General features: G+C 41.7%; 1 protein-coding gene across 4 annotated transcripts in view; it reads right to left on the reverse strand.

The window, feature by feature from the left end:
* The window catches only part of FAM227B (family with sequence similarity 227 member B), a 174,035-nt gene extending 160,216 nt beyond the window's left edge, over positions 1–13,819 (reverse strand). For all 4 annotated transcript variants that reach the window (XM_074966386.1, XM_074966382.1, XM_074966385.1 and 1 more), the window contains exons 1-3: positions 13,689–13,819; positions 3,089–3,142; positions 726–975 (exon numbers count right to left, since the gene is read on the reverse strand). In XM_074966386.1, the coding sequence (XP_074822487.1) occupies positions 726–975; positions 3,089–3,139 (301 nt within the window). In that variant the 5' untranslated portion in view covers positions 3,140–3,142; positions 13,689–13,819. The remainder of the gene's footprint in view (positions 1–725; positions 976–3,088; positions 3,143–13,688) is intronic.
* Between the last annotated feature and the right edge of the window lie 107 nt (positions 13,820–13,926).

A 13,926-nucleotide genomic window follows, 5' to 3' on the forward strand; every position in this document is an offset into this window, starting at 1 on the left:
GTGTCTTTAAGATGAGATGTAAAGTTCAGGTTCTAATCAACTGTGGTGACTAAAGACAACACTTTCAACCAGAGGGTATTTTTTGTGTTCACTTATCTGAGCCTCACTGATTGCACCAAAGGAATGCATATATATTTTGTGTAGGTGAATTGTAAGTATCCATTTATTCCCTTCCCCCGAAAGCAGGTGGACCGGGAAAACAGGTAATTGGCAGAGCCTTGGCTCCACATTCCCAGTGCATCAGGCAATGTAGCTGAACTAGTGTAGGGTTATTGTAATTTGTGGTAAGTATAGGGAACAAGAAAGGAATTATGCCTCTTTGAGGCACAGGGACTCCCTGGACTACTCCTACAGTGATACATCTTATGCATATGTTTCCCAGAACTACTCCTGAGGCTACACCTTATGCACCATCCCTTACTCAAGGCTATACATGAAGATACAATCTAGCCCTATTGAACACTGCATGATCATTTTCTACTGTTCAAGTTTCATTCTACTTTATTTCACTGGATGTTTATCCAATTCTCTGTCTATATATACATACTGCCTTCCTCCCCCGCCTCCCCCATACTAGACAGCATACTCTCACATCTATTTCCAAAAACTGAAACATAATCACAAGGGCTATGCCAGAATTTAAACGTTGGGAAATGAATTAAATTACTTCATTCACCTTTCAACCATCATTCCCAGTAGTAATAACTAAAATAATTGCCCATTACTTTGCTCTAGTGAAACACGATGGTCATCTTCCTCTGTTGGTCTTTGTTGAAAAGAAAATATTTTTTCAGCGTGTTCCTTCAATTCAGTTGTGCACTCATTTATTCTCTTCTCCAAATCTGAGACAAGGCTGATTTGTACTGGAGCATTTTCATACAGAAACTTAGAAATAGCATCAAATGAATAGTTATTTCTTAATTTGTCCACCAAAGGACGATCTTCATCTAGAAAGGGAAATCTTGGCCAATCATCCTGCAATAATTACATGTTAAAAATAATTACTCATAAGCATAATCAAAAATGTTAAAATAAAATTAAGAATCAATCATATGTGACATTTACATTTTTAAAATGCATTACAGTTCCAGTACAAACACACTTTTCCTATTCATTTTAATGACCTCTGATTTTGACATCATTGTTTAAAGGACTCTAATTTCTTCTTATGTTGAATAGTGCACTCACATTTGGTTACATCAGTCAGCAAAAAATAGGAATGGGCCAGAGAAGGGCAGAACAAATTCACGTTGGGAGAAGGGCTTTATACAAGGACTAATTAACAAGACTAGGACTTTTTAGTTTGAAAAGGAGACATCATGCATGGAAGAGTTATCATGGTTCTAAGGACACAAATAAAGTCCTTTGTAATTTATGTTCTCTGAAAGTACAGTAATGTCTTCCATCTGTGGTGCATGCCCTTGGAAGCAGAAGCACGGATTAAGGTCCTCAATCCAGAAAAGCATTTCAAACTAGTGCTTAATTTAAGGCAAGTATTTAATCCCATTGAAGTATTTAAAATTACCCATGGGATTAAGTACTATGCTGGAACAGGGATTAAATGCTAAAGTGTACAATCATAATAAATTGATGACGACTATACCAGGATTGGACAGTGTTCAACCCCACAGTAAACAGTGGACATGTTCTAATCCAGAGATCGGCAATCTTTGGCACGCGGCCCAACAGGGAACTCTGCTGGCGGACCGGGACGGTTTGATTACCTGCAGCGTCCACAGGATCAGCCGATCGCAGCTCCAACTGGCTGTGGTTCGCCGTTCCCTCAGCCCACACCAATTCCCACAGGCCCCATTGGCCTGGAATGGTGAACCGCAGCCAGTTGGAGCTGTGATCGGCCGAACCCGTGGATGCAGCAGGTAAACAAACCGGCCCAGCCTGCCAGCAGAGTTCCCTGATGGGCCGCGTGCCAATGGTTGCCGATCCCTGTTCTAATCTGTTAATAGTGTTGCTCCTTTTGACCTGAGCGGTTAGCCAAAAATGTGGGGTCCAGTATGTTGTCGCAGTTAGGAGGAGAAGGGGGTGATAGTCAGGTATTTCTTTCATGCAGTTTTGTATATTTACAAAGAATGTATGAAGTTCTGTGTCTCTGAATGCAGAAGCAATCAAATAGCAGGAAACAGCTTTCTTTGCTCACAGTACAAAGAGCACTCTTTTCACGCTACACCCCAACCCAAAAACCTTGCCCCAGTTTTCTTCCAAGGTCAACCACTGTGCTTTCATTATCTCCTTCAGGCTGCCTCTCCCTCAGTCTTTCCCTGGTTTGTGTCTCCCACCACCCCACCCCAAAATAATACTCAACAAAAGCTCCTGGGTGGGTTCACATACTTATTTTCTCTTCGCTGGGGGCCTATCCTTACAGTTATGTTAACTGAAGGGTGAATTCACACCTGTCAATCTCAAATGCGGTTTTAACTCAACCCATACAAGGTTTCACCCAGATATCAAACTAATCATCCCCTGTAACGAATAGATATCGGTCCATTGCAGTGTTCTCTCTCTCCAAACAAGAATGGATGATTGGCTGAAGCATCACTAGTAATCAGTCTTAATATGGAATGTTTTGGTGATATACAGTTTGTAGAATTTACAGGGAGATCAGGAAAATCTCCCCTATAAGCTTATCGATGCAAGACAAGGTAGAATGGCTAGAATAAGCAAAACTGATCATTCCCCCTTTCACAGTTACCAGAACTTTTTGTCTTCGGGTTTACAGCCTTGCCTTGTTGTTATGGTAATAAAATTGTGGCCTTGCCATCTATTTTAAACAAGGCATGAGTCAGTGCTCTCTCAAGCATGCCCCCCACAATAAAACAGGAATTACTGCTACAGCAGGCACAAAACTTCCTCGACGGCCTATCTATGAAAAAAATGCAGGTTAACAACAGAAGTGCTGTTCTCTGGAAGGTTTGCCATTTCTACAAAGCACTTAGTTTTCACTGCCCACGTTCAAACTTGGTTTTCAATATTTATATTCATATGGCTTTTCCTCAAGCCCTTGTTCTTGCATGTTTACTCCACCACACAAACACACACACGAGTAGTTAAAATAATAAGCATTTCTACTTACCAATTTCTGAGACTGTAAGAATTCTTCAAAAGTACCAGGAGGCCCTTGCATTTTCTATCAACATACAAATATGAATTACTCTTATAAAAATACCTTATAAAATTAAGATGGAATTTAAGGTACTATTCTTAGTAAACAAAGCAAACACCATGATGTATACAGTATATGCTCGTTAGTTAGCACTAATAAAGAGAGACCCATTGAGTGTTACCAAATTTTGATAATTAATAAACATGAGAACAAGTGTGAAGACAAGAAAGGACACAGCATCACAAAAATGTAGTCTTTCATGTATTTTGACTAGTGTGAAATATTTATAAACAACACTTTTTAGTATATTAATATATATACACTGCAATATACTTTGTAAAAGTAGTAAAGTCTATTAGTATGATAATCTGTATTGTTCTTAACAATTCAATTTTTGCTTAGAAGTGAGGAGAAGTATCACGTTTTCAGATTAGCAAGTAGTCCCATATAAATCAACCCATTGACATTTCCTGAGTTTAGGGCAATTAAAAACTCAATCATAATTTTAAAAAAGTCTGGGCAGAAAACTAGCCTGAGAAATCTTTTAGAAAAGTTATGTCACTGAAAATAAGGGCCTGGTATGGGTCACCACTGAGAATGCCAGATTCGGGACAGACTGCAAGAAATAGGGCAGACACCTCCCAAAACTGGTGGTTTATTCTATAATTAGATTTCACAAAGCTAGTATCACCACATTGGTAAGCAATAATTCCAGCCCCTGGCTTCTTTCTCAGATAACTGGACTTTCATGATGTAATGATTATTAAAATCAAAATACCACACACAGGGTTCTTCCAATCCCAAAGGACCAGCCACTATCCCCAGGTCAATATAAACACTTCAGGATCTCACCAAAATACCATGCTACAGTCAATATTTAGTAAACTAACTGAAGTTTTATTAATAAAAAATGAAAAGAAGACAGCTATTATATGGTTAAAGTGAATCATATATTTTACAATTGATTTCAGAGCCTGTAGATCAGAATATATTGAGTCCAGTTGTTCAGCATAGGTGTAACATCTGCTAAGTCTGTTTTAGCGTCAGAGTCCTTTCGTAAGTTTGCCAGGGTTTACGCAGAATAGAGTCCTATCTTGCATTTGGAATAGCACCCTGAATAGCATCTAGAAAGACCAGAGCTACCGGATCTTGCCCAATGCTTCTCTTTTTATAGCTGAAACAGGCTGGAAAGCTGACCATCGTCATCCCTACATGGGATCTTCCTTTGATGAAGAATGCAGCAATACAGAAAGCCTGTGGTCCTCAGTATGACCCATGCTTCCGTTAATGGGCCACTCAGTTGCTGCAGCCATTCAAAACTACTAAGGTGGTTTACAAGTGTTTTTTCAATGCGATTCAACAAGCTTCAGATGGTAATGTTATTGACACAGGCTATTTTAGTAAGCTTCATCTCAAAGCTAAATACAGGTTTTTCATCTACTAACAATTGAGTATAGTTGCATATATAATGTAGGTTTCAGAGTAACAGCCGTGTTAGTCTGTATTCGCAAAAAGAAAAGGAGTACTTGTGGCACCTTAGAGACTAACCAATTTATTTGAGCATAAGCTTTCGTGAGCTACAGCTCACTTCATCGGATGCATACTGTGGAAAGTGTAGAAGATCTTTTTATATACACACAAAGCATGAAAAAATACCTCCTCCCACCCTACTCTCCTGCTGGTAATAGCTTATCTAAAGTGATCACTCTCCTTACAATGTGTATGATAATCAAGGTGGGCCATTTCCAGCACAAATCCAGGGTTTAACAAGAACGTCTGAGGGGGGCGGGGGTAGGAAAAAACAAGGGGAAATAGGTTACCTTGCATAATGACTTAGCCACTCCCAGTCTCTATTCAAGCCTAAGTTAATTGTATCAAATTTGCAAATGAATTCCAATTCAACAGTTTCTCGCTGGAGTCTGGATTTGAAGTTTTTTTGTTGTAATATCACAACTTTCATGTCTGTAATCGCGTGACCAGAGAGATTGAAGTGTTCTCCGACTGGTTTATGAATGTTATAATTCTTGACATCTGATTTGTGTCCATTTATTCTTTTACGTAGAGACTGTCCAGTTTGACCAATGTACATGGCAGAGGGGCATTGCTGGCACATGATGGCATAGATCACATTGGTGGATGTGCAGGTGAACGAGCCTCTGATAGTGTGGCTGATGTTATTAGGCCCTGTGATGGTGTCCCCTGAATAGATATGTGGGCACAGTTGGCAACGGGCTTTGTTGCAAGGATAGGTTCCTGGGTTAGTGGTTCTGTTGTGTGGTATGTGGTTGCTGGTGAGTATTTGCTTCAGGTTGGGGGGCTGTCTGTAGGCAAGGACTGGCCTGTCTCCCAAGATTTGTGAGAGTGTTGGTCCAGATGGGTCTTGGACCCATGGAAAAGAAGCCCTTGAGGAATTCTAGCATTATTATATAATTATATATATATATATAATTATATATAATTTATATAATATTATATAATTCAAGAATTATAACATTCATAAACCAGTCGGAGAACACTTCAATCTCTCTGGTCACGCGATTACAGACATGAAAGTTGTGATATTACAACAAAAAAACTTCAAATCCAGACTCCAGCGAGAAACTGTTGAATTGGAATTCATTTGCAAATTTGATACAATTAACTTAGGCTTGAATAGAGACTGGGAGTGGCTAAGTCATTATGCAAGGTAACCTATTTCCCCTTGTTTTTTCCTACCCCCGTCCCCCTCAGACGTTCTTGTTAAACCCTGGATTTGTGCTGGAAATGGCCCACCTTGATTATCATACTAATTGTAAGGAGAGTGGTCACTTTAGATAAGTTATTACCAGCAGGAGAGTGGGTTTGTGTGTGTGTGTGGGGGGGGGGGGTTAGAAAACCTGGATTTGTGCTGGAAATGGCCCACCTTGATTATCATACACATTGTAAGGAGAGTGATCACTTTAGATAAGCTATTACCAGCAGGAGAGTGGGGTGGGAGGAGGTATTTTTTTCATGCTTTGTGTGTATATAAAAAGATCTTCTACACTTTCCACAGTATGCAGCCGATGAAGTGAGCTGTAGCTCACGAAAGCTTATGCTCAGATAAATTGGTTAGTCTCTAAGGTGCCACAAGTACTCCTTTTCTTTTTGCATATATAATGTAAAGGCAATATAGAATTACAGGATATGAAAAGGATTTAGCATCTACAAGCTAATTTGGCTACATTGGTAAACTTTCAACAGGATATAGATAACCACGGACAAACACATTTAGCATCTACTCTTGATTTTTATCAATACAAGCGAATGGGCTTATGTTTATCAGCCTAATTAACATCTCTTTGATACCCACACACAATCACAACCCACACAAGCCAATCACAATGGCTTTAAGAGTCACAGCCAGGTGAACTGCCTGTTGCTTTCACTCCAAGCTGGCATGCTTACACCTATTCCCCACAGTGCTCCCTGGCTGTGGCTCTGCATGCCTCTTGGTGGCACTGTAGGAGCATCAGCTGTCGACGGGCTCTGCAGACCTAGGTTCTAATGATCCCTGAATCCTTACATCATCCTCCACTTCAGGGCCCCCTTCCTCTGGGTGAGTGCTGGATCTGGTTAATCCAGCTGGTTTTGATGAAGCCTTTTTACCAGGTCAGGGGCATGGACATAGGCAGTGGGCTCCCAGGAGCATTCATTGGGCCCATTGCCCTCCCAATCAATTAGGTAGCACAGTCTCCCCCTCTGCAGTTTAGACTTGAGGATAGAGTGGCCTATATATTCCTCGTGCTCATGGACCTTGACTGGCAGGGACAGCTGTTGGGACCAATCGGGAAAGCAGTACTCTTTGTAAGGCTTCAGGTGGGATACATAGGAAATGGTATGTACCTTAAGAGATCAATGGAGCTGTAATTTGAAGGTGACAGGATTGATTTACTGAAAAATCTGGAAGAGTTCAAGAAACTGGTGGTCTAGAAAGCATTTGTAGTCCCTTTTTGCATCTTTGAGATGGTCCTTAAGCTCCTCCTGGATACGGTGAATTTGCTGGATCCAGTCACCAGCTGCTGGGTCCAGGGAGGCCTCTGGCAAGGCTGGTTGGAAGCAAGGGTGGAAACCCTAATTGGCAAAGAAGGGACTCTGCCCCATGGAGGTGAGGTTGGTGATGTTGTATGAGAACTTAGCATAAGGAAGGAGGGAGAATCAGTTGTCTTGATGGTAGCTGACAAAGCACTTTAGGTATTGCTCTGATACTTGGTTCATGCTCTCCATCTGCCCATCTATCTGGGGTGGTATGTGGAGGAGGTAAAAGCACAAACATCCATTAACTGGAGCACTTCATGCCACAAAAGTGAGACAAACTGTGGACCCGAGACTGAGGTGATACAGGTGATACAGCCTGGAAGTCCATGAACACAGAGTACATGAACCACTAGGAGCTCATGCTGAAACACCATTTTTAGGTGTTTCAGCAGAGGGCAGGCTATTACAGGGGATGAAATACACGATTTTGGTCAGTTGGTCTACAACAGTCAAAACCATGGTGTGGCCATCAGAGACAAGGAGTTCCGCTATCAAGGATGATTGAGGCCCAGGCTCTAGGCAGGATCTCCAGGGGTACTAGGACATCAAGGGGCATAGTACAGGGTGTCTTGGTGCACACCCTCTGGTCACAAGAGTCAGTGTCATCCCGGACTTCAGATTGCATAAGAAGGCCACTAGAACAAAGGAGAAGCTGTGCGGAACAACTTAAGGTGGCCAAAGTGGTGTCATGGCAGAGATGGAGCACTTCTAGACAGGGGCACCTTGTTGGAACATATATGCGCCCATGAAGGTAGGTGATGCCATCCTGTGTGGCACATAGCATTTTGGTTCTGGACCTCATTTGATCAGGATGTCCTGTTATTTCCTGGAATAACGGATTGCTCCACAAAGCAGAATGGATTAGATCAAGGAGGTCTCGGCATATTGTGGCACTAAGGAAGCTGTGAGGTTTTAAGAGACAGGGTGGTTGTTGGTTAGGTTCCTTGCCCTCCTCCCCCTTTCGGGATAAGGTGTCAGCTTTCCCATTCCTGGTTCCCAGGAGATAAGTGATGGCAAAATCAAACAGAGAGAAGAATAATGCCCACCTGAGCCATCTTTGGTTCAAGGCTCAAGGCAAAGACATGTCCTGGTTAATGCTTAATTTGTAATGAAAGAGGTGCTGGGGCTCAACAAATAGGTGCTGGGGCTCAAGCAATTTTTTACATTCATAACTGATGTAGCAAGCCCAGAGGTGCTGGGGCTAATGAACTGCCAAGCCTAGAAGTGCCAGGACTCAGCCCTGGCAAGCCCTGGCACAAATTAAGTGCTGGTCCTGATGCTCTGCAATAAAAACATAGATTATTGTGCCATTGCCATTCATTTTCTTTCAGGGTCAAGTGTCAGTGGCCCACATCAAACTGCATTAGTTCCTAGCTGGGCCCTGGGGTTTCAGTGTGCCCTCCTCTCCTCCTTTCGCTCATGCAGCTGGTTGTCAATGTGGAGAGAGAGGTCAATGAGTGCTTCAAAGTGGGTCGGGGTCTCAATGTGGGCTAGCTCATCCTTTACTTCCTCACTAAGTCCACACTGAAAATGGTGTAGTTGGGCTGCCTTGTTCCACTCAGTGCCAGCAGTGAGTCACTGGAACTAGGCAGCATATGAGGCAGCTGGACCTTGGTGGAGCCTTTGTAGTGCTGCTTCCACTGAGGAAGTATGGTGAGGGTCATCAAAATTTGCAGAAAATGCTTTCAGGAAGGCATTCCAATCTGTTAACACTAGGCTGTCTCACTGCAGCAGCAGGGAGGTCCTATCCAACACTTCTCCAGCAAGCAAACTGATCACTATTTCCCACCCTGGCTTGGTCTGTGGGATACATTCAAGGGAGGCGCAGGAAATGGAGACAAAGTTGGTTCAGGAACACCAGAACTTCTGGTGGTTCCCATCAAAATATTTGGGTAGTGGTACCGTGGGGACCTGTTCAGAGGGCAGTGGCCCAACCCATGCCCGAAGCACAGAATTCCCTTCCTGGGATCATGCAAGCTGCTCACAGAGTTTCTGATTTTCTGCTAGGAGCTGCACCACTTACGACTGCAGCAGATGGTTCTTGATTTGGAAACGTGCGACCTGCTCCTGAAGATCTGGTATCCCAGTGGGTCCAGAGGCTGATGGTAGACCTACCCTTCCATATCCCTGTGAAGGAGCTCCCACAAAAGGGTTGGAAGTGGGTCTGGGTAAACTGCAAGGGACCAGGACATAGGCAGTCTTGCCTACTGGTCACAGCTGGGCTGGAATCCACATGTCAGGGACAATAGTCCATGAGCAATTGCTAGAGCCAGGTTCAATAAGCAAGAGTCAGGGTCAAAGTCAGGCCGGGGTCAGAGACCAGAGGTAGTACCAGGCTGGAATTAGGAGGCAGGAATCAGGGTCAGCATCAGGCTGGAGTCAGAGACTGGAGATCAGAAGTACTACCAGGCAAGAGTCAGGCTGAAATCAGAGAGCAGACATACTCAGCTTGGAGTCAGGCTGGGATCAGAGGCTGAAGACCAGGAGGCAATGTGCGGTCTAAAGTCACAGCAAGCCCAAAGTCTATGTGGTTGCCCAGACAACTTCATTGGGCATCCTCTAGGGTTAAATAGCGCAGTGGCTCTCAATCTTTCCAGACAAATGTACCCCTTTCAGGAGTCTGATTTGCCTTGTGCACCCCCAAGTTACACCTCACTTAAAAAACTACTTGCTTATAAAATCAGACATAAAAATACAAAAGTGTCACAGTACACTATTACCGAAAAAATTTTAATTTCTCAATTTTGCCATATAATTATAAAATAAATCAATTGGAATATATATATTGTACTTACATTCCAGTGTATAGAACAGTATAAACAAGTCATCATCTGTATGAAATTTTAGTTTGTACTGACTTTGCTAGTGCTTTTTATGTAGCCTGCAGTAAAAATAGGCAAATATCAAGATGAGTTGATGTACCCTGAGTAAGACCTCTGCATGCTCCCTGGGGTCTGCATACCCCTGGCTGAGAACCACGAAATAGGGGACTTGGCCAATCAGAGGGCTGCAGAGTACTGTCACTCTGGGTCTGTTGGGCGGTACTTCCTGTGGCCCGTACTTTCCACAGTGCTCCCTGGCTGTGGTACTGCATGGCTTCTTAATGGCTCTGTGGGAGTATCAGCTGTCCCAGGTTCTACAGATCTCCTTACAATGTCAATATTTTAATGTTTCAAATCATTGCACAAAGCAGAATGCAAACTGTGGAACTCCTTGCCAGAGGATGTTGTGAAGGCCAAGACCATAACAGGGTTCAAAAAAGGACTAGATAAATTCATGGAGGATAGGTCCATCAATGGCTATTAGCCAGGATGGGCTGGAATGGCGTCCCTAGCCTCCGTTTGCCAGAAGCTGGGAATGAGCCACAGGGGATGGATCACTTGATGATTACCTATTCAGTTCATTCCTTCTGGGACACCTGGTACTGGCCACTGTCAGAAGACAGGATACTGGGCTAGACGGACCTTTGGTCTGACCCAGTAGGGTCATTTTTAAGTACTTTTGGTCTCCCACTTAAGAAGTGCTGAACTCTGGCAACTCCCAATAAAGTGCTTCTTAATATCAAACACATGAAGATATTATTTGAATAAAATAGCAGATGGTACCATTTAGTAAACTCTGTTGTGACAACATTTTAGCAATAAGAATCGTGGGACTATTATAGAATAAGCTGCTGTCCTGGTCATATAAACGAAAGCTTTTTCCATTTACAGTGTCACAAAATGTGAAAAGTTAGTTCTTGAAAAAAGAAGCTTTGATACTGTAGTGTATATCACTTTACAAACCTATTGTGACTGCCATAGAGTGACAGTGAAATAATCGAACTCCTGTGAAACGTAGCAACTTATTTTTTTTTTCTGCAGTATATTACACATTGCCAACAAGAAAACACGTCAAGCCAAAAGCAACAATAAGATCTGGTTAAATATTGCTCTCAGTTATATCCATGCGATCTCATTGAAGTCAATGGGATTTCATCAGTGTACTGTAACTGAGATCAAAATTTGGCATAATATCGGTCTATAATGTCAGCATTTTGCCAAAGAATATTGTCTACAACACCACTATGAATAATATACCACAGACTGCTCCTTTATTGTGTTTCACTGACTCAGGAAAATACGCTGCATTCCAAATTCATTTTTAGGCCTAGTCATTTTGATCTAAAGACACAACTGCTGAATACTGAATAGTAATCGTCTGAGTACAAAGACCAATAAGTGACTAAATATTCATTAAATCATTTGGAATTCATTTTAGTAATATGGCATTATTTATGTTACTAAATCTTAAAGCATAATCTCTCAGTCATGCAAAACTGCAGAGGACAATTTGTTTCCAAATCTAAAAGAAGCATTTTTTTCTTGAGGGAATCCAAATTTGGTAGAAATTTGTGAAAAAATGTAAATGTCATGACAAATCAGGTACATTTCATATTTCATGTGAAATACTGAAACCTTCTGGATATAAGTCTGTATGTTCAAATTGCAATTATGAGTGACCAATGTACAACAAGAATGGCAAAAGCCTGAAGCATTATTAAACGTACTAAAGTACACTAACAAATAATAAATCTTCTATAGTATCTTTTATTCAAAGTTATCACAGCATTTTAAAATTATTAATTCATTAAGCATCACAACACCTTAGTGACATAGGCAAGGTTATCTCCTAATCATTTTGTTTAGCAGTGAAAAAGTGCAGCTAGTCACATTTAAACAGAACTCAGGTTCTATTTATCAGCACACTTCAATATAATACAATAGTATAAGGTAATAGTAATAATAATCTTGTATCTACAGTGCACTCCTTGTCAACGGAATGAAACATAAACAAAAACATAATAAAACATAATAGTATCCTCTTAAAATAAAAAAAATAAAAAGGCAAGATTAATTTAGAATAGGGTAAGTAAAGGATAGTAAGAAAAGATGAACATATAGGGTCAACAGTTATCATTCTAAACATTTTTTTTAAAGTTTTAAGATGCTTTGAAAAGTAAAGAGGGACAAAATGAGATGGATTTCGGGCAGCTGAATGTTCAACACTTTGCAACCAACTGCTGCAAAATTCAGCAGAATTACTGTGGATCACGAGAGCAGAATTTGGTCCATGGGCCTTTTTAATATCTTTATAAACTCTATATTGGAAGGTGTGTGGGTGATCAGAATGTCTATTTCCTATAAGTTTAATCAAAATATTGTCTAGTGTGTCAAAATTAATGTGCAAAAAGAAAAGGAGTACTTGTGGTACCTTAGAGACTAACAAATTTATTTGACCATAAGCTTTCCTGAGCTACACCTCACTTCATCGGATGCATGCACGAAAGCTTATGCTCAAATAAATTTGTTAGTCTCTAAGGTGCCACAAGTACTCCTTTTCTTTTTGCAGATACAGACTAACACAGCTGCTACTCTGAAACCTGTCAAAATTAATGTGAGGCACTATATTTGAGCAGGTCTCAGAAGTGTGGTCTTTCTCTATTCTAAATACTATGCAATATAAAAGATTATGCTTTCCATTTATGCAAATAAGCATAACCTCTCCACCATAACCCTGCTAATCCTTTCGATCAGCAGTATTTGTTCAGTGTTATTATAATGAATGAGAAACATGGTGGTTTAGGAATCTTGTTTTACTGCAGTTAATGAGGGACTGAAGCAAGATCTTAATTTCCTTTTCTTTTAGTGCTGATTATCAAAATATAAGCTAAACAGAGCTTTCTTTTTCTTATAAACAGCCAGCTCCTGATTTACAGTGAATGCAGCAAACTGTAATGTTACTACTACTGAATCTTGCACTACCCGCAAAAAGACTGCTGAACATAGTGAAAAAAGGTGGTGAACAACAACGATGGAGAAAATGTTTACTGGTAATTAAAATGTACATAGCACTTTCATGTGGCTTGGGTCAAATCTTATATTGTAGGAATGTAAAATGTATCTGAGGGATTTTATTCATTTTTTTAAATGTCTTTTTGTTGTTTATCTTGTTGTTTATCCTCGATCCCTATCCCTGACACCAAACAAGTATATATGATAAATATTTATTTTACCAGTTTAATATGTTATTTTGGGGCTAACGCAGAAACACACTAAGCTTTCAGCAGCACTACACTATCTTTATAATAAAACCTAAAATTTTTTGGTTATTTTCCTATTTTCAGGCTTCACATCAGTACTCTTGAGTGCCTGTTTCGACAACTTTTCCTTCCTCGTTAACCATGACACACCATGGGGGAAATATCCCCTTGGAGACAACCCATTCTGTGAACAAAACAAGACCCCCGTATACCCTCCTTTGCGTGGATCCAGGACCACTTCTGAGAAGGGGTGCACGACTGTCCTACTCGGGATGCCCAGAAATGGGGAGGGGACGAACCCGACTCCTGCGATAGCTGCCCCTCCCCTTCAATTCAAACCACGGCTTGTATCAAACCCCAAATCCCGGTCCGTGTGGGGCAGAGAGAGGCAGAAGATTAAGGGAGGGGGCCTCTCCTTTTCCCTGCCCTTACCCTCAGGAACCCCGCACGGTGCCGCGCACCCTCGGTACCTGCCCCTGCTCCAGCCCCAGCAGCGAACGGCGGCAACGGCTGCAGCACCAGCAGCAGCTCTGGCCGCTGTGTACCGTTACTAAGGCCCCCTAGCAACCAGGCGTCTCCAAAAAAGCGCTCCCTCGGGTGTGTGTTCTTCCGGTGTCCCGCACGCCGGCAGGCCGAGGCTGGGCCCTTTGGTTCCGGTTGCGGAGTTCGG

Source organism: Natator depressus, chromosome 10 (genome assembly GCF_965152275.1).
Source record: "Natator depressus isolate rNatDep1 chromosome 10, rNatDep2.hap1, whole genome shotgun sequence".
In the NCBI taxonomy this organism is placed as follows: Eukaryota; Metazoa; Chordata; order Testudines; family Cheloniidae; genus Natator; species Natator depressus.